Raw genomic sequence first — 18,481 nt, forward strand, 5'->3', positions numbered from 1 at the left:
TATTCAGCAACCTCAAAAACTACCGAGTTAGGACTGCTTTATGATGAAATTAATATAAAACTTCAGGAGACGAGGTCACTCTGGGTAACAGATACCTTGAAGACCATAGCCGTCGTAATATTCGTGTTCAACAACCCCAAAAGCCCCCAAGTAGTGACTTTCAACTGATTTCGAATAAAAATAATATAAAACTGCTCTTTATCCGCTCCATCCTGGGCACTAGGTAACTTAAGGGCCATCGTCGTTATCATATTCGTATTCAGCGACGTCGAAAACCTCTGAGTAATAAAACATTCCTGTCGATACTTTCTGAGTTACAAATTTTTTATTTTCTATGTACTTTGGAAATGCATTTTCCTTATACACAATTTTTTTTCTATTCGAATTGTCGAATAAAAGCCTCTCCCCTTTCTCGCCATCCATCCCTGTTGTGGGTGAGGCGTTTCCACATTGGTACTGCGACTCTTTTGATATTATCCCTCCAGCGCATTTGAGGTCTTCCTCTTGGTCTCTTCGCTTTGTACGGTCGCCAGTTTCCAACTTCTTTGTTCCATATTCGAGGCGTTCCGTTCGTTGTGTCCAGCCTATTTCCACTTCGCACAAAATGGAATTTTTATTTTACCACCATGTATTTTGTTTACAATACAGTAAATGAAAATAAAACTAAGATAATGGCATCAACACCCAACAATAGAGCCAGAAACATCGGCCACCAATTCACGCTTGATAATTCTACCTTTGAAGTGGTGGACAAATTCACATACTTAGGCTCCCTGATCACAAAGGAGAACGTCATGACGGAAGAAATCAAGCGAAAAATAATCCTAGCAAAGAAATGCTATTTTGGACTGAGTAGACATATGAGAAGCAGAAACTTAAGCCAAAAAACAAAAATAACCATATACAAAACCCTTATACAACCAGTGTTGATATATGGGTCAGAGACATGGACCATTTCCAAGGCAGATGAAAATCTCCTGCTTATATTTGAACGAAGGATCCTGAGAAGAATATTTGGTGGCATCTGTGAAAATGGTGTTTGGAGAAGGAGGCACAACTACGAGATATATCACAGATATAAACATATATTTGGTGGTAAAGACGTAGTATCCTTTATAAAAATAGGAAGACTAAGCTGGGCAGGACATCTGGCAAGATCACAGCAGAACAACCCTCCTAGAAGAATCCTTATGTCACAACCTGTGGGAAGTAGAAGTAGACCAAAACTCAGATGGAGGGATGGTGTAGATGAGGATGGTAGACAAATAGGCGCAGCAAACTGGCAACAGTTGGCAATGGATAGAACTGACTGGCGTAATAGACTTGGGAAGGTCAAGGCTCTTTTATAGGGCTGTAGCAACAATGATGATGATGATGATGATTATGTTTACAAACTTTCCCGAATCCAATGCAAAAAGTTGCACAGCGATTCATCTAGCTGTGGAAAATAGGTATGTTTAGTGCTTCATTTCCTAGTCCATTTTGTTTTCCTATCAATAACAAGTAATTACAGACAATAAAAAACATACATTTTTTATAACTTATGCTTTATTTAAAATTGTAATAATAAAAAACTTAGACAAACTTTAAAAAATCCATTTTGCGCTGCGTTAAGGATACCAAATAGTTCTCGTTATTGTAGCAAATGCCATTTAAATCTAATACCGCATCATTTGTTGATACGACTGCAACTCTCTCGCCTGTATTTATGCTCCACAAGACTACACACTTCATGGATTCCTCATAAGCCGCAACATAGTCCTGCTGATTTGAAATAAAACAGGATTTAGATAACAACATTTGCATTCTTCCGCCTATAAACGTGTGTGTCGTATTACAAACTACTTCCCCCTCACTTGTTTTATTGAGTGTAAATACGGAATGTCTAGTGTGAGAAACTACGTTATTTGGTCTAGAAGAAACGAGGAGTTGTTTAAGCGAGCTATTATATTTCATACTAATAAATGGTCCACTTAGAGGTAGAGCGTCTCTTTTATAGTCATTTCTACAGTCTTCAAACAGCCACAAAGAATTAAGTTTACACAGGATAAGAGCTCCACACGGAAAACGCTCTTCAGGTGTTGGAGGTATCGACGCTATTGATACCACAGGTGACATATCGCCAGGAACTGAGAGGGTACATACAGGTTCTTGAAAATTGCGAATGTCATACTTAAGTACACTTCCTGTTTGTGTGCCTATATAAAACAGATTTGGGTCCTTACTATCCCAACACGTCGACCACAAGGGCATATTTAGCGTCGAGGAGGAAATTACTATATTGCTGTGAATATCTACAATTCTAAAACTCTTATCCATGGACGCCGTTAATACCGAACGATTAACAGGATGAAAACGTACATCTCTAATTTGTTGGCTATGAAGAGGAATGAAAGCAAGTGGTTTGTACGTTGACATGTCAACTTTCTTAATACCAAAACCTGAAAATAAGTCGATCGGGGACTTAGACGACGCTATTATTAAATCTATTTGAGTATTGGTGTCGAAAACTCTACATCCGCTGTGTCGGCAAATTTCCAAAGATTTGTCGGTATATAGTTTAATGGGCCGTTTGTCCGGTTCATATTTTTTGTTGTACATACTGTCAGAGCAACTTTGTACTCGATTTTTACTTAATTCAACAATTTGTGTTCTTAAAGTACTTATTTCCTGTTTTAAAATTCCTTCACGAGTTACGTAGTTCGCTAAGTCTACTTGAAGTCTATTTTTTTCTTCTGTTGTTACATATAATCGTTCTTTCATTATTTCTAGTTCAGAATTATCAATTGCAATAAGTTTCTTAGCGTATATTAGTCTTATTTCTGATTTGCTGGCAGGTTTCTTACAAGTGGGACATGACTTTTGTTGTTGAGTATCCAACCATCTGTACACACACTTATAGCAGAAAACATGACCACACTTTAACGCACATATTCGACGATCTCCTGAATTAGTCCAATTGTCTAAACAAATAGGACACAGAGATCCATCATCATCATCATCATCCTTATTTTTGGTGTGCTCTGTTTCAACATTAGTTTCGTCCGTGGGTTTGACTAAGTTTTGATCACAACTGCTCCCAGATAAACTGACAGTAGACTGTGTCATTTCATCGTCATCATCTAAAAAAAATATATAAGTTTAGAGTGATTTCTTAAAAAACCAAAAATACAAGGTTAGAACTCCAAGAAATGAATATATAACAGATACATTCGTTTGCAACAAAGCAAGCATAGATCATTCCTATTCATTAATTTGGCCAGGTCAATGCTGCGCTGTTTAGTGTGTTACTTAAACTTAGTTGCATTTAAACAAGTAATATAAAATATTATATCACTTTAATTTTCCAAATATTTCTTTCGGAATTAAGCTTTAATTACCCTTCCGGCTAAAATAAAAGGGAGTAGAAAATTAAAATACTCTAATTAGAACTATACAATTTTTGATTCCTACAAATAATTACGATTTTAAAGTGCCACCACTTTCACCTTCAAAAACTCCTAAACGATAATAAAAATTGTGTCTATGTTTTTAGCATGACTGCATGACCGCAGCATGGAAAGAGGATACAAACCTGATTTATGTTTTGTCTCAACTAACAATAAGGGACAACCTTTTGCAGTCTCACGAAAGGTAAAGGACGACTTCCCAAACAGTCAGCATCGCCCAGTGATCATAGAGGCAGGAACAACAAATTCTCCTAATACTCTCCATCATCCCCTCGCAAGATGAAACCTAAAGAACGCCATATGGAGTGGGTTTTCTGTGGAATCGGACAAGATTCTATACTGGATACCGCCTACCAGTAGAAATTACAAATTATTTTCGGAGCCGTAATAAGCGTGGCTAAAAACTACATACCAAGAGGCTATCAGAAGGAATGCATTCCTGGTTGGTCCTAGGACAGCAAAGAACTATACCAAAACTTCCTTGGAAGTGGTGATCAAGAAATAGCCGACGAACTGCTCGATAGCCTGGGTGCAGCAAGAAAACACAAATAGACAGAAAATTAACTTTCAAAAATCAAGCAGACAAGCATACACACTACTGAGAACACTAGGTAGTGGGACTCTCATTACAAGGAATACAAGAATAATTAATGCCAATACCATCGCATCACATCTGGTATCGACGTTTAAAGCACCAAAAGGTAAGTCACACATAATCAAGGTAAAACGAGAGTCAAAACTCTAAAATCCAAAGTCACAGAAACAAAAATGCGAGAGAATCGATGGCTCATTTTATCACAGATAATCATGGAGACTGGTAACATACCTCAACTCTCAAAAGATCATAGCTATATTAAAATATGTCAAGCCAAATGATGCTAACCCCAAAAACTACAGGGCAATGGCACTATTATCAGCAACATTTAAGATATTAGAACGACTCATCCTCAACAAAATCAGTACAAAACTCCTTGAAGAAATACCCACTGATTAGGCAGGCTTCCGACTAAAGAGAAGTTGCGCAGATCAAGTTCTTTCATTTACCACCTTTATTGAGGCAGAATTTCAGAGAACTTAAATCTTTAGCCGCTTTCATAGACCTAACAGCGGCCTACGATAAAGTTTCTAGAGAGGGTATGGTTTGCAAGATTCTCTGAACAATTTCGTGTAAATCCACTGCTCAACACTGCTCATAATCAACAGTATGCTGTGCGAATGAACGATTTAAGTGGTGATGGGAACCGATATTGGCACACCTAGAAAAATGAAGAAGGGACATAAGTTTGACTACGCCAATGTCTGGATCATTGCAACAAGGAGTAAATCATTTGAAAAAATTGAGGAAACCCTTAAGACGGATTAGACGTAGTGGGAAAGGACTTCCGTAAATAAAGGCTCCAACCAAACGCCACGAAAACAGACGTTTCCTGTTACGACCTAAAGTAGACTTTACACTACATAATTTTATCATATGACAATATCATATGAGATTTGTTATGATTCCTCGTTTCTATGATGTTTTAAAAAATCGTGTTTACACTGCATGATAAGTTATGACTTATGATATGAGTGACAATGAGTGAGGTTTTATTGATTTTTCTTTTTGTTTATGGTCATAGAGATATTAGACACAGTATAGGTATCAACTATTAGATTTTTTAACTATTATAATGGAAAATAAATCTTTGATTGCATTGGCTTCCCGACTTTTAATAATAATACGCCGGCATCAACTGCGTACAGCAGTAAGAAGAAAAAGATCAGACGCCTTTGGGCTTACAGGTGGCTCTTACGAAGAAATCGTGGACAGGGTATATCAAATTTAGTGTTGATATTATACTAAATTAAAAATAATTAATTAAGAAACTAAACTAAAATTATGACTAAGAAGACTATAAAACACTAAACTAAGAATAAAATAAACTAAATAAATAATAAAAGAAAAATATGACACAATAGCACACATTAGATAATAGGTTCAATATCAATGCAACAAACAATAAATAAATAAAGAATGTCTCTCGGTAAGGGAATGTTGCTGAATTGACATAAGAATAAGGCGCGATATTTAATTATGTTGGTGTTACCCGTATTATTACCGAAAATCATATGATTTTATCATGCGAAATAGGTACCATCCTATTCTCCTGTGACAAGCTATGACGAGCCGCATGACAGTGCTTATGACAAAATCATATGACAAATCACACAGTATAAATATGTAAATTTCACTTATGACCAAATCATATGACAAATCACATGATAAATCATGTAGTGTAAAGTCGACTTAAATAAAAAGCTTGCAGGAAGAATAATTAACATACAATTTGAAAACACCACTCTCGCCTACAATAAAATGCCAAAGATCCTAAGGGTGACCCTCGATAAAACCTTATCCTTCAAAGAGCATCTATTAAAAACGGCTATAAAACTAAAATCCAAAAATAACATCCAAAAGCGGTGCAGCACAGGATCGGGAGCATTAGTATCGATCCTGAGATCATCTGACGTGGGCCTAGTCTTCTCGTCAGTGAAAAATAGATGTCTAACTAAATAAAACAATGAGAATGATTGTTGGCGTTGACAAATCCACTCCAAAATACACACATGCAATGGCTTCCAGACCTGATCCACAATCTTCTTCTTTAAGTTCCATCTTCTATCGAAGGTTGGAAATCATCATGTCTATGCGGACTCTGTTGACTGCCGCTCTAAAAAGTTCTGCACTACTGCATTCAAACCATTTCCTTAAGTTCTTAAGCCAGGATATTCTTCGCCTTCCCACATTTCGCTTTCCTCAGATTTTGCCTTGCATAATAAGTTGTAATAATGCATATTTTTGCCCTGTCATCACATGTCCTAAGTACTCAAGTTTTCGTCTTTTGATAGGTAATATTATTTCCGCCTCATTTCCTATCCTTCTAGTTACTTCCACGTTTGACATTCTTTGAATCCATGATATTCGTAGGATTCTTCTGTAACACCAAAATTCCAAGGCGGCCAACTTATTCAGATGGACTTGCTTTAGTGTCCACGCTTCCAAGCCATAAAGAAGAGTAGAGAACACGTAACATCGAAGCATTCTGATCCACAATGCACCACCCAAATTACGATGCATACACTCCATTCAAAATGAGTACAAAAAGATAATTAACAATCATAATCTACCAATCCACCGTAATATAGATGCTGCTAACCATAACCGACTTACAGGCCATGATCGGCAGGCGAGTAAAACTGCGGTTTTGTGGCTCGTCGGTAAAGCTCGTCAGTGTATCATTGCAATACCGCGGTTTTATATACCTACGAGCCTGGCTCGCGGCTCGTCAGTTTGTTTTATTTTTTACTTGGCTCGTCATTTAAAAGCGCGCGTGTATCACTACTGGCGAGCAAAACCGGCAGTTTTTAAAGACCGTTGAAGTGAAAAGATCAGTTTTTAATCATGGATATGCGAACTCTCAGCTACGACTTTTTATTAGAATTTATATATTGTTTACGAGACTGTGTTTGTTTATGGAAATTTACATCTCCAGAATACAAAAACAAAACAACTCGACTTACCGCATATGTTAAACTTTTAAATACCCAACGTCTAGGGCGTCTCCGCTTTTTTTTGTAATTTCGTAGTATGCTATAGCGAAGTAACATAAAACTTGACTTTCAGTTGAACACGTGTTAGCTGTGGACGGTGGACAATGACTGTTTTGCTCGCTAGTCGATCAGCACCAACGAGCCGCGAGTAAAACCGTCGTTCTTAAAACCGCGGTATTATGGCTCGCATGTTGATCACCCACTTACGAGTTCAACCTGACGACCGTACGGAGCTGAGAATGGACCGAGGAACAAATTGGAAACATGCCTTGTACCCATGGCACCCAAAAACCGCCACCGTCGGTGGCTATCGACTATCCGCACTTTGAGACCGCGGACAACTACAAACCATCAGGCATGTCACAGAACAATGCCCCACAATATTTTAATACGAAAACAGGTCAGAAAACTTCCCAACTATATAAATAATTTACGTGTACGTTTGTACATTTGTAATAAATGTCTTATGTAAAATGAATGAATTAAAAAGAAAAGTATTTTAAAAGTGTGTAAAGCATTTAATTCCTAGCTGAGCGTTTCGGCTGCTAAAAGCCATCTTCAGGGCTATGCAACAATAGACGAATTTAATATAAGTATTTAAGTGAAACAATGTTTAGCTTACGTCAAAATTTAAAAAGCACCACTGCGAATGAGGGATCCGATTGTTCAAAAAATACATAAACATTATTATTTAAAAAACTTTACAAAAAACATCAAAAAGTCAACACATTAAAAGACTACAAAAAAAAAGAAATACATTAAAAGTTTTGGTTATGATACGGGTGCAAGCACCCATCTATCTGGATAGAGTCGAGGCGACACACAGAATGAGTAGAATTGAATACTGGCTTTTTAAATGCTTTTTCATAAAATGACAACTGACAAGTGTCATGCATAAGAAATTAACAATATTTAAAATTGCTGAAAAGGTGAACTTAAGAATGAAAAGAGAAATGCATCAAAGACTGTCTAAATTAAATTACATAAATCTTATACCCCCTTTACATACAGCTCACTTCCGCGGCAGTGAGCAGGGAATTGATCATGCAAGTTGGCAGCTTGAGTATGTAAATACGTCGCTCGCGCTGCCATTACTCATGTCACTGCCGCTGTCGTACGCTCCCTTCGTTGGCGGTTTTTTTACCGGAAATCAAAGAACTTGCAGTGCGAGTGACAGTGACTGTTTACATGCCGCTGGCTGTCTTGTCGGTGCTCGGAATTATTTGTTTATTATTTGGTAAATTTTTTGTTAAATATGGTTGAGTGGGGCAATGACCAAGTGCTGAAGTTTTTAGAGCTACAGCACAGAAAAATAAACAATCAGAATGCCCAATTAGCTTGAAAAAATAAGTACGCGCAGACGGAATCAGCCATGATTTAGTCGGAACCAGTGCTGTTCAGTGATATTTTATCTTGTGTGTTTAATTTATTTACGGCAACTATAGACATAATATGCACTATTTTATTCGTACTTTTAGTTGAAGAATAGATTAAATTATTTCAAATGTACTAAATTATTAATCTCTAAAAATTTAAATTACAGTTCTGTCGTAGCTTGTCACAAACTTCTCGAGTCTATGTTTCCGTTTAAAATATGGCGATCGCGTGATGACAAACTTCAAAGGCGGCATCTGAGAGTGGGCATTCTGATTGTTATTTATTCTGTGGCTATAGTGAGAGATTGTTGTGAAAAATGTTTCAACTATTTTATTTCCCACAACCCAACCAAGATCCATACACAGAAATTACACAGACGGCCTTTCATGACGCCATGGCGGAAGACAATACTTTATAAATATTGCAATAATGGTTAAATAGAATGAACATTTCCTAACTCTTATTTGTGTTTATTGTTTACCTTAATTTGGCCCTTTAAAACGATATTAATTGCTTTACAAAATTCCGGCACAATTAGCAAAATTGCTGGTGTTGATACTTTAAATAAATAATGCAAATTTTGGTAACTGTCCCCAGACTCCCCAGTGGCCAAATATCGTAATGTTATCACCAAGCATATTTTTGGTGATATTGGAATTCTTACTTTAGTCTGTTTTTTTATCATGGGCTTAATTTTCTGAAGCAAAAATTCAAAATCTATGCATGACATTCTGCAAAAGTTAAAATTCTCCGGATTTCTCACAAGTTAGTTCATTGAAAAAGTTTGTCATATTTCCTCTGTAAAAAAATGTTTGAAGCCATTTTCAAATTATTATTCAAATAAAAGACTTACACCGTTGAGATGCGATGAACTGCTGTCATCCACCATCGTCTTTTTCCACATCGATGTTTTTTTTACCTAATTTATTTTTAAAACGTTAAGATAATTTTGTAAACTTAAAACACACAGAGCTGTCGCCGCAGTAATTTATATGCCCTCCATTGCTGATGGTACACTGATGCAGCACTGTGGTAGCTGTATGTAAACAGTCATTTGCCTTTAATGCTTCTGTGGAATTATTTCGAGCAGGACAGTGGACGATGCGAGTAGCAGCTGCATGTAAAGGGGATATTAGTTTGAATAGCATACCTGTTGTATTTGACTGAAGGTCAAAAAAGGTTAATTAACAAGTTATTCCCAAAACAATAATTCAAATCATTTATATAGAAAGAAGAAACTTGGTTATGTTATGTATCTAGTGTTGGAAAATATACAAATTTTTAATATTTTTTTTTTTGGAAATTCCTTGTTTTAAATAATAATGTGTCAACTGATTAATTACACATTGTTAAGTTAATAATGGAAGTTAAAAAAAAATGAAAAATGAATTTTGATTGCATGAGGTCACTCTTCTTCCTCTAAAGTCTTTCACAATAAAGAAAAGGCAGTTAAGTTTTGATTTCACGTATAGTGCCTGTGCATATTTGCTTATACGTATTTCCTCCTACCAGCACTACTCATAGCGACTGGTACAGAAGCCCTAAACGTGAAATCAAATCTTTCCATCAAAAGAAATAATAAAAAATACCTTCAATAAAGATGCTACAGCGATCATCATTTTTGCTTAAATCTGTGTCTTCTATAAATTACAAGGCAAGACAGAAGCGAGGACGTATGCGAGGAGAATGGATGGAAATATAGATGAGGGAGAGAGAGAAAGAGAAAGAGAGAGAGACCGATAGAGTGGCAAGGGAATGGGCGAATGATGGCGGAAAGGTAAGGTGGACGAAGAAGCTTATTCCCGATCTGAGGTCGTAGTGGGAATGTTCAGGAAACTAGATTACGTCCTGACGCAGGTTATGATCGGACATAATAGTTTTGATCCACTAGGAAACTAAGTTCCTGTAGCTGGCTGTATACCATGTATCACAAAATTTTTTATTTCAAATCCTTAGTAAAAGGTATATAATAAAATACCCAAACGGGCTATATTACAAATACGTTACAGAACGTTTTCGGAATGTAAATTCCATCATCAGTGTAACCTGAAAGTATATAACCACTTTAATTAAAAGAACGTAAAATTTAAAATATTGACTAAGGTTATGCAAAATGTGGTTAATACTTACAAATTATACATGCTATGAGCCACTAAAATATATGGGTGAAAACCCTTTAAATGTTATTAATTTATAGATATGTTACATTATATGTTATTATAAATTTGGATGTTTAAGTTACCGTTGGAATTGGTAACATGGCAACGTAAGGCTCTACATCGGTTATATGGTCCTGAGACAAAGTGTCTTCGAGGACCTGTTGATAACAACTGATAAAAATGACAATATTGACATAATGTTAGGACGAATGTCGGAACAAAGCAGTCAGTGCAACTTACGGTAGTTGTATAAAATTGACAGAAGCCAGCATTATTTAAAATTGATTAAATTAAAATTATAATAATATAACAGTATCAACCATCAATGTTGTAGTCTGTTATGTGAATTTCTCCTATATTTATGTTCAAAAACATTGAAAAAATTTGTTTTATAAATTGATTCAGGTAGACTGGAGTAGATAAAATTTTGTAAGTATCGATAGGCAACCAACTATACATGTGTCTAAATTTGTTCTTAACTAAAGATTTTAACAACAGATCCTGTATGTTATGAAACATTTGGGACCTAGGAAATAGTAAAAAAGACATATGTAGGAAGATGGTTCTATAAAATTTGTTGATGAGGAGTGATATAGTAAATGATATGTTTGAATGTGCTGTTGAGATGAAATTTCAATATGAAAAGAATGTTTTTATAATGTAATGTTCATGTATTGCTTAACTTACAACTTAAGCATGGAAGGCCCTCTATGTTAGAAAACAACATTTGGTACCTGGTAAATATAATAGATTTTTTAAGTTACAAGTTCATGAACATAAATTACTGGTTCGGTGTGAAGAATAAAGATGGTAAGTTGTTTTGTGTGTTGACCAGCATGCAAGATAAACAGAAAATTGATGGCTGAAAGGTGGTTTGGTATTGTATTGTTCAAACATTGCTCAAGTTCAAGTTATAACTTAAGAAAAAGAAAGAGGCCCTACATGTTAAAAGGAACATTTGGTACCTGAGAAATATAAAAAGGATAAGTTATAAGTTTGAGTTTAAGGTAGGTAGATGAAGTTAATAGGCTTTTGGTGTGTATTGTAACGATATGTGAAAACTGCAAGAGTAGTTGGGTTTTAGGTGGCTCTGTTAAATTAACTAAAGTTGTGATGTTTTATGAGTTATATAAAGTTATGTGATAAGTGGATAAGTAAAATAAAGTGTAGTGAAAACAGTATGAAAATATGATAATATGTGGTGGTTAAGTAGGTAAAGATGTATGGTAATGAAAAATTTTTTTGAAGGGGAATAATCTGCTCTGAATTTAGTTTAGAGAAAAGGAGCATGAAGAATATTAGGTGTGGGGTCAGACTTGGTGCTTAGATTCCTAGAAAGAAGTGAGGAAAGAGGGGAAGTTGGATATATTGAAAAAAGTTTGAGAGGACTAAGGAGGATTAATAGGTGATAGAAAAACGAAAAATCTAATACTAATGAAGAAGTAAAGTAAGAATGTGGGTTATGAGAATAGTTGACGATGGAGCGGAAGAAAGTCTCTATTGATAATAGTTTTGGTACCTTCACAAATAGAATAGTCAAATCTGCTTTGGCGGACTCTACTGTTTGTGGGGTGCCGCACGCTCCCGCCCACCTTTTTAAGGAGGTCGGCAAAGGAGAGGGGAGATTTCGAGAGGCGAATGATGTTGAATAATGTTAATGAAATTAGTGAAAAATTCTTCTAATAATTTAATTTTATCTGACTCATTAATATTGACAATTCAGACATACATTATACATTTTAAAGTAGACGACTTTAAAATAATATTGCCAATATTGTTGAGTTGCGTTCCTGGGACGACTTTACTTATAAGATAGTTCATTCGATTACATGAAATCAACTTTAGCTTGAGAATATCCGTCAGAAAAGATCATAGCATGTAATTCGTCTTTAAAAAGACAAACACATGCCATGATGACAGTAAAATTCTCCTGTTAGTGATTCCATAGTAAATTATGAGGAAGAACCAGGAAAAAAACCTCATAATACTATCCCGACATGGTAAGTATTTGGTCGTGCATTTAATTTACCTTCAATAAACACCAAATTCTGATTTTATATGTTTGTTATTTAAAAAAACATAAATGTTGAATCCTCTATATGTTACTGACTTACCAATACTGGTATTTTTCTCTTAATAACTTCCTCTTTCAATATGGGTAACCAGATCCTACTACATTCTGCCGAGGAATTCGTGACATAATTGGTCCCATTTAGCATAATTAGAGCCGCTTCTTAAATTTTTTTCTTTTTACCATCCGTTTCTTTTAGGACTATATTTGAATCATTCCATTGAACCCTATGTTCATTATCTCATGCGTGTTTACATATTTGAGATCTATCAAATTCTCTATTTTTAATATAGGATTGATGTTCACTTAGTCTAACATTTAATGGCCTTGATGTTTCACCTAAATAAAACTGATCGTTTGGATCCAAAACCAAACCTAACAATGAACAAGAAAGGACAAAGAATTGCATTTATAAAATACCTTGTGAATGTTAGTTTAATTTAGGTGAAACATCAAGGCCATTAAATGTTAGAATAAGTGAACATCAATCCTATATTAAAAATAGAGAACTTGATAGATCTCAAATACGTAAAAGCGCATGGGATAATGAACATAGGGTTCAATGGAATGATTTAAATATAGTCCTAAAAGAAACGGATGGTAAAAAGAGAAAAATAAAGAAGCGGCTCTAATTATGCTAAATGAGACCAATTGTGTCGCGAATTCCTCGGCAGAATGTAGTAGGATCTGGTTACCCATATTGAAAGAGGAAGTTATTAAGAGGAAAATACCAGTATTGGCAAGTCAGTAACATGTAGAGGATACACCATTTATGTTTTTTTAAATAACAAACATAAAATCAGAATTTGGTGTTTATTGAAGGTAAATTAAATGCACGACCAAATACTTACCATGTCGGGATAGTATTATGAGGTTTTTTCCTCATAATTTACTATGGAATCACTAACAGGAGAATTTTACTGTCATCATGGCATGTGTTTGTCTTTTTGAAGACGAATTACATACTATGATCTTTTCTGATGGATATTCTCAAGTTAAAGTTGATTTCATATAATGAAATCTTATAAGTATAGTATAATATATATAAGTATAGATGAGTCAGATAAAATTAAATTATTAGAAGAATTTTTCACTAAGTAACAAAAAAACAAAATTTGTTTAATTTACTAATGTTTGTATTTTGAGAACGATTTCCGAAGTGGAAATTGAAAAGTCAATAAACGTACTTTAACCTTTAATTGTGGCTTATTCCCATTTAAATTGTAATTACTTTAAAATGCCACAAGAAAATAGCTTCAGAACAATATTAAGATGTAACATTGATGGCAACTAAATTAAAGAAGGAAAAGAAATTTGTACATAGATAATATCTTCATACAACTTTTAGAGTATTATTATAAATTATGTACACATATTAGTAGACTGTTTTCAATTGCATAATGGATACAAAACAATAAGGAACCATTTTGAAAAACAATGACAAAATATTTAAAATACGAAAAAAAAAAAACTAAAAATAAGAAAAAAGATACTTACTTAACGGCTGAAGGTCAGGAATATTTTGAGACAACATGCTGTTCTGTTTACTCTTTGCTTGATTACCAAATTGTTGTATACAATACTGTTTTTAAAGTCTAAAAAGATATTGGTATATTAATTGATTGTTATTTGTTATAATGGGAAAAGTCTAATTATCTTTGAGATCAAAATTGAGAACAAAAATACATCTTGAGCTTCCTCATATGTATAATATAGAACCGTCAATAATTCCTTTAAGTCAAAAGAAGCAGTAATAAAAGATCTATTTATTTTCTTTTTCAGACAGTTTCTGTTTATAAACCAAATTTAAATGAATTTCTTTTTCACTTACTAAGTAGTTTTGATTTTGTTTTTTTCTTCTACTTTGGTACTACAGTAAATCAAAACTCAATAAGTTGAAAACCTCCAAAACTCAAAAACTGTTATGTTCCCTCTACTTCAAGCCCCAAAATCTCTATTACTCGAATAATTGATTGAAGAATATACCAGACAAATATTTGCATTTTGTCCTAAGAAGAGAAAATTTACTATAATTGGCATTGGTGATGTGCATGTACAATGAGTGAGCATACCTTTTCTCACATGCCAGAATTCTAAGTTCATGGGAATACCATTTAGGAAAAGTTGATGTTCTGTATCTCTTCACAGGTATAAAGTATAAAATTCATAGTGAAAGTATTTCATAGAACATATTAGTTGAGACATTAAAATTATTGTATATTTATGTAATGGATTTTGACAGGAGCTATGACCTTGTAAATAACAGGTAAACTTGTGCACTGCATCGACATGACTCATAGCTCTTGTCAAAATCCATTACCTCTAAGTCAAGCAATCCTGTCAATTAATAGAGTCCAAAAAGTTATAAAGTTCAGCGTAATTACCATTTTTAAAATCATAAAAAAATTCCTCATAGTCATAGTCATACTTTATTGATCCTTTAAGACATTCAAAATAAATGTATAGGATATGTCACTACAGAATTCAGTATAAAAAACATGTGTATAATACAATATTTACAGGGTAACAAAATTAAGAAAACATAAAATATATAAAATAACATTTTTACAAGTAAAATATGAAGCTACTGCAGTTTGTACTCAGTATATTCATTTAAGTATAGAATAATATGCTTTTCTTAAGAGAAAATCTTTAACATTTTTTTTTAATTTAAAGGAAAGTGGTATTTCTTTCACAGTTTTTGGCAAATGATTGTATAAGGTCAGTCCCATATATCTGAAGCAATTTTGATTTTCTGTGTTCAGGAATTCATAAAGATTCAGCACTTCTTGTACTGTAATAGTGATTGTCTGAATTTACTGGAAATGTATTGATTTCCTCTTTTACATAAAGTAAACATAGATATATATAGACAGTAGAAAGTTAAAATTTGATGTTTAATAAAAATTGGTTTATAAGATTGTTGATAATCCAAATTAAAAGCTTTACAGATAATTTTTTTTTTGGGTAATGAACACTTTGTTACTATCTACTGAATTCTCCCACAAAATTACATTATAGCACATGTGGCTGTAAGCAAGACTATAATAAACGTTCATTAATGCCGAGATGGGTAGTGTGTTTTTAATTCTAGATATAGCATAAAAAGCTTTATTCAATTTCATGTTCACTGAATTCACTTGCTCTGACCATTTGAGATTACAATCAATGAACACACCCAAAAACTTTGTAGAGTGAGTAGAAGATAACATATTGTTTCTATCATGGATGGTTAAGATTTAGTCATAGGTAGATGAGTTGTATGAATGAAAATAAATAATTTCTGTCTTGCCAATGTTTAATATTAGTCTGTTGGTATTACACTAGCATATAAAGCAGTCAAGAACAGTCTTCATTGTCATTTTCAATTCCTCGAGTGTACGTACAGAGACTATTAAAGAAGTATCATCAGCAAACATTGATTTTATAAGTGCCCTTATGTGATCTGGTAGCTCGTTAATAAAAATTAGGAATAATAATGGTCCCAGCACGGATCCCTGTGGTACTCCTTTATTTGTCATGTATGGTTGTGAGCTTGATTCTTTCATTTTAACAACACTCTTCCTGTCACTTAAGAAATTTATTACCCATTCTAGAAATATCCCTCTAAAACCAATGTTATATAATTTATTGCGAATAAATATTATGTCTAAGCAGTCAAAAGCTCGTGATAGATCAAAAAATAGTCCTGCCACGTGGTTTCTACTATCTAATTTATCATAAATACGCTCAAACAAGCTACATGCAGCTGTGAGTGTTGACTTTTTTTGTTCTAAAGCTGTGTTGGTTTGGAGTTAATAAATTGTATTATTCTATAAAATTTAACATTCTGTTGTATACAACCTTCTATATTACTTTGGAAATTATGCTAAGGTCGGATACTGGTCTATAATTTGAAATATCGTCATTCTTTTTGAAGATTGGAATAACTTTTGCCATTTTCAATATGGATGGAAATTGGCTGGTTGATATTGAGAGATTAACTAAATGGGTTAACAGAATCGATATAATGATCAATAATTATCAGTTTTATTATTTTTACAGATATGTTATCAATACCAGTACTAGGCTTATTTTTTAGTTGATCAATTGTATTTTTTATTTCAATTGGAGTTACTGGTAAAAAGAAAAATGTTTCATTACACATTTTTGAGGTAGTACAAGAAGAAGGCAATGATGTGCCAAAATGAGTTTGAAGATTGTGTTTTGTAATTTTAGCAAAATATATAAGTATCTATAAATGTAAGCATAAGCTAGTCTTGACTAATTAGATATATTTGAGATTGTTAAACAACATTCATATGCAACATGATGTTGACGTGAGTTCAGTAGAAGATCACTAGCTTCACAACATTCAGTTCCCTACAGCTGGAAAAAAACAAATCCAGAAATACATTTCTCTCATTTGATAAAGAGTTACATTGATAAAATTTTAAATAACCAATCCATTATGCTCTCATATTATATACCCATATTATCATTCCTATATTACTATCCACTATCCATTATGTATGTGCATTATGTTGTTTAAATGTATGTGCATTATGTTGTTTAAGTTACTTTCAAATAAAATACTTAAGAGCAGCATGAAATATTTTTTAGGAGATCAAAGAGTTTAGCAATTACGGGGGTACAGCTTTGTCTTTTTGTTTAGCTACCACCAGTGTTGGTACACCAGTAAAGCAAGGAATAATCAAGTTAACCACCCCATCAGACGTTCTTTCTATTAATTCCATGTAATTAACCTTTACATCCATTTTCTCATAAAACCAATGGATGTATTCTACCAATAAACAAGACTAATATTTCTAAATGAATACAAAATTTTTTAGGTGATCACAATACTCCAAAATGAATTTATGATAGAGACAGAAGTTTCCTTATACAAGTTTGAAAATAAGTTTAAAATGAGAATATCTGCAATTGTTTGTCAAAATGTTAATCAAATTTAAGTAGACTAACCAAAAAAGCACTACATTTTTATACAAACTATGTAAAGAAAAAACACAAACAAAATCAGTGTTTTATTAATTTTTATAATTTTTTATAGTAAGTACCTGTAACTAACTATATTCTTGATTTCAAAACTGCATCAACTACTATAATTGGATGATGTTAACCAAAAATTCGTGTTTTTTATTTATGTATTATAAAAAAACAAGTTTTAAAAAAAATTATTGACCATGGGCATTTTCAAAGAACACAGTCCTTTAGTTTATAGGCTATTTAGTTCAGTTGTTAATTACAATTGATTATTTACATGTTTTAAATGCGGATCAATCAAAATTTAAGAATATAGTAAAGCTCATATTAAAAAACAATTGTAACCAATATATATTTTTTTTAATATTAAACTTAAAAACTTACCTTTTAAAGCTGTATAAAAAGTATTTCATTTTTAATATTTTTTCATATTCTAATACAATACAATGTTTGGTTTGTTTAAATAAACTAGCAAAGACGGTTTATAAATAATGTAAAAAAATATAACAAAAATCTGTAACATATATCACTGACAGATGACAATATTATTATTATTGATTAAGTAGTGTGAACATAGAAACAGTTCCATGGTTTCATAGTTCTTATCTTAGAGTAGGGAATTCTACTCGTTGACGAGTAGAATTCCCTACTCTAAGGTTCTTATCATAGATACAGGACAATAAACAATTCATAGACAATAAATATATTAACATAGACCGAGCGGACTGTACAGCTATCTTCTTCAAGTAAGTATAGCGTCTCTTTTGTTGGTGAGAGAGCGAGTGGATAGTTTCAATGCGCTAGAGAAGGACATATCTAACAATCTAAAAAGTTATCGTCACTGCTCGTTA

General features: G+C 33.4%; 1 protein-coding gene across 3 annotated transcripts; it reads right to left on the reverse strand.

Moving 5' to 3' along the window:
- Positions 1-1,209: 1,209 nt before the first annotated feature.
- LOC140447817 (E3 ubiquitin-protein ligase rfwd3.L-like) lies at positions 1,210-18,183 on the reverse strand. Of its 3 annotated transcripts, XM_072540695.1 has the most exons (4): positions 18,015-18,183; positions 14,479-14,656; positions 14,145-14,242; positions 1,210-3,122 (listed from the first exon to the last, which is right to left on the reverse strand). In XM_072540695.1, the coding sequence occupies exons 3-4, from the start codon at positions 14,179-14,181 to the stop codon at positions 1,576-1,578; spliced, it is 1,584 nt and encodes a 527-aa protein (XP_072396796.1). In that variant the 5' UTR covers positions 14,182-14,242; positions 14,479-14,656; positions 18,015-18,183; the 3' UTR covers positions 1,210-1,575. The 3 variants fall into 3 exon arrangements, with proteins under 3 accessions (XP_072396796.1, XP_072396797.1, XP_072396794.1); XM_072540696.1 differs by lacking the exons at positions 14,479-14,656; positions 18,015-18,183 and adding an exon at positions 17,705-17,827; XM_072540693.1 differs by lacking the exon at positions 14,479-14,656 and having other exon boundaries at positions 1,211-3,122.
- Between the last annotated feature and the right edge of the window lie 298 nt (positions 18,184-18,481).

The sequence above is a fragment of the Diabrotica undecimpunctata genome, chromosome 8, assembly GCF_040954645.1.
Source record: "Diabrotica undecimpunctata isolate CICGRU chromosome 8, icDiaUnde3, whole genome shotgun sequence".
Classification (NCBI taxonomy): domain Eukaryota; kingdom Metazoa; phylum Arthropoda; class Insecta; order Coleoptera; family Chrysomelidae; genus Diabrotica; species Diabrotica undecimpunctata.

Coding starts and splice junctions, on each gene's coding strand:
- LOC140447817 (XM_072540695.1), bottom strand. CDS start 14,181: ATGTTGTCTCAAAATATTCCTGACCTTCAGCCGTTAA. Junction 3,123..14,144: donor TCCTGACCTTCAGCCGTTAA/GTAAGTATCTTT, acceptor TATTTTTTTTAG/ATGATGACGATGAAATGACA.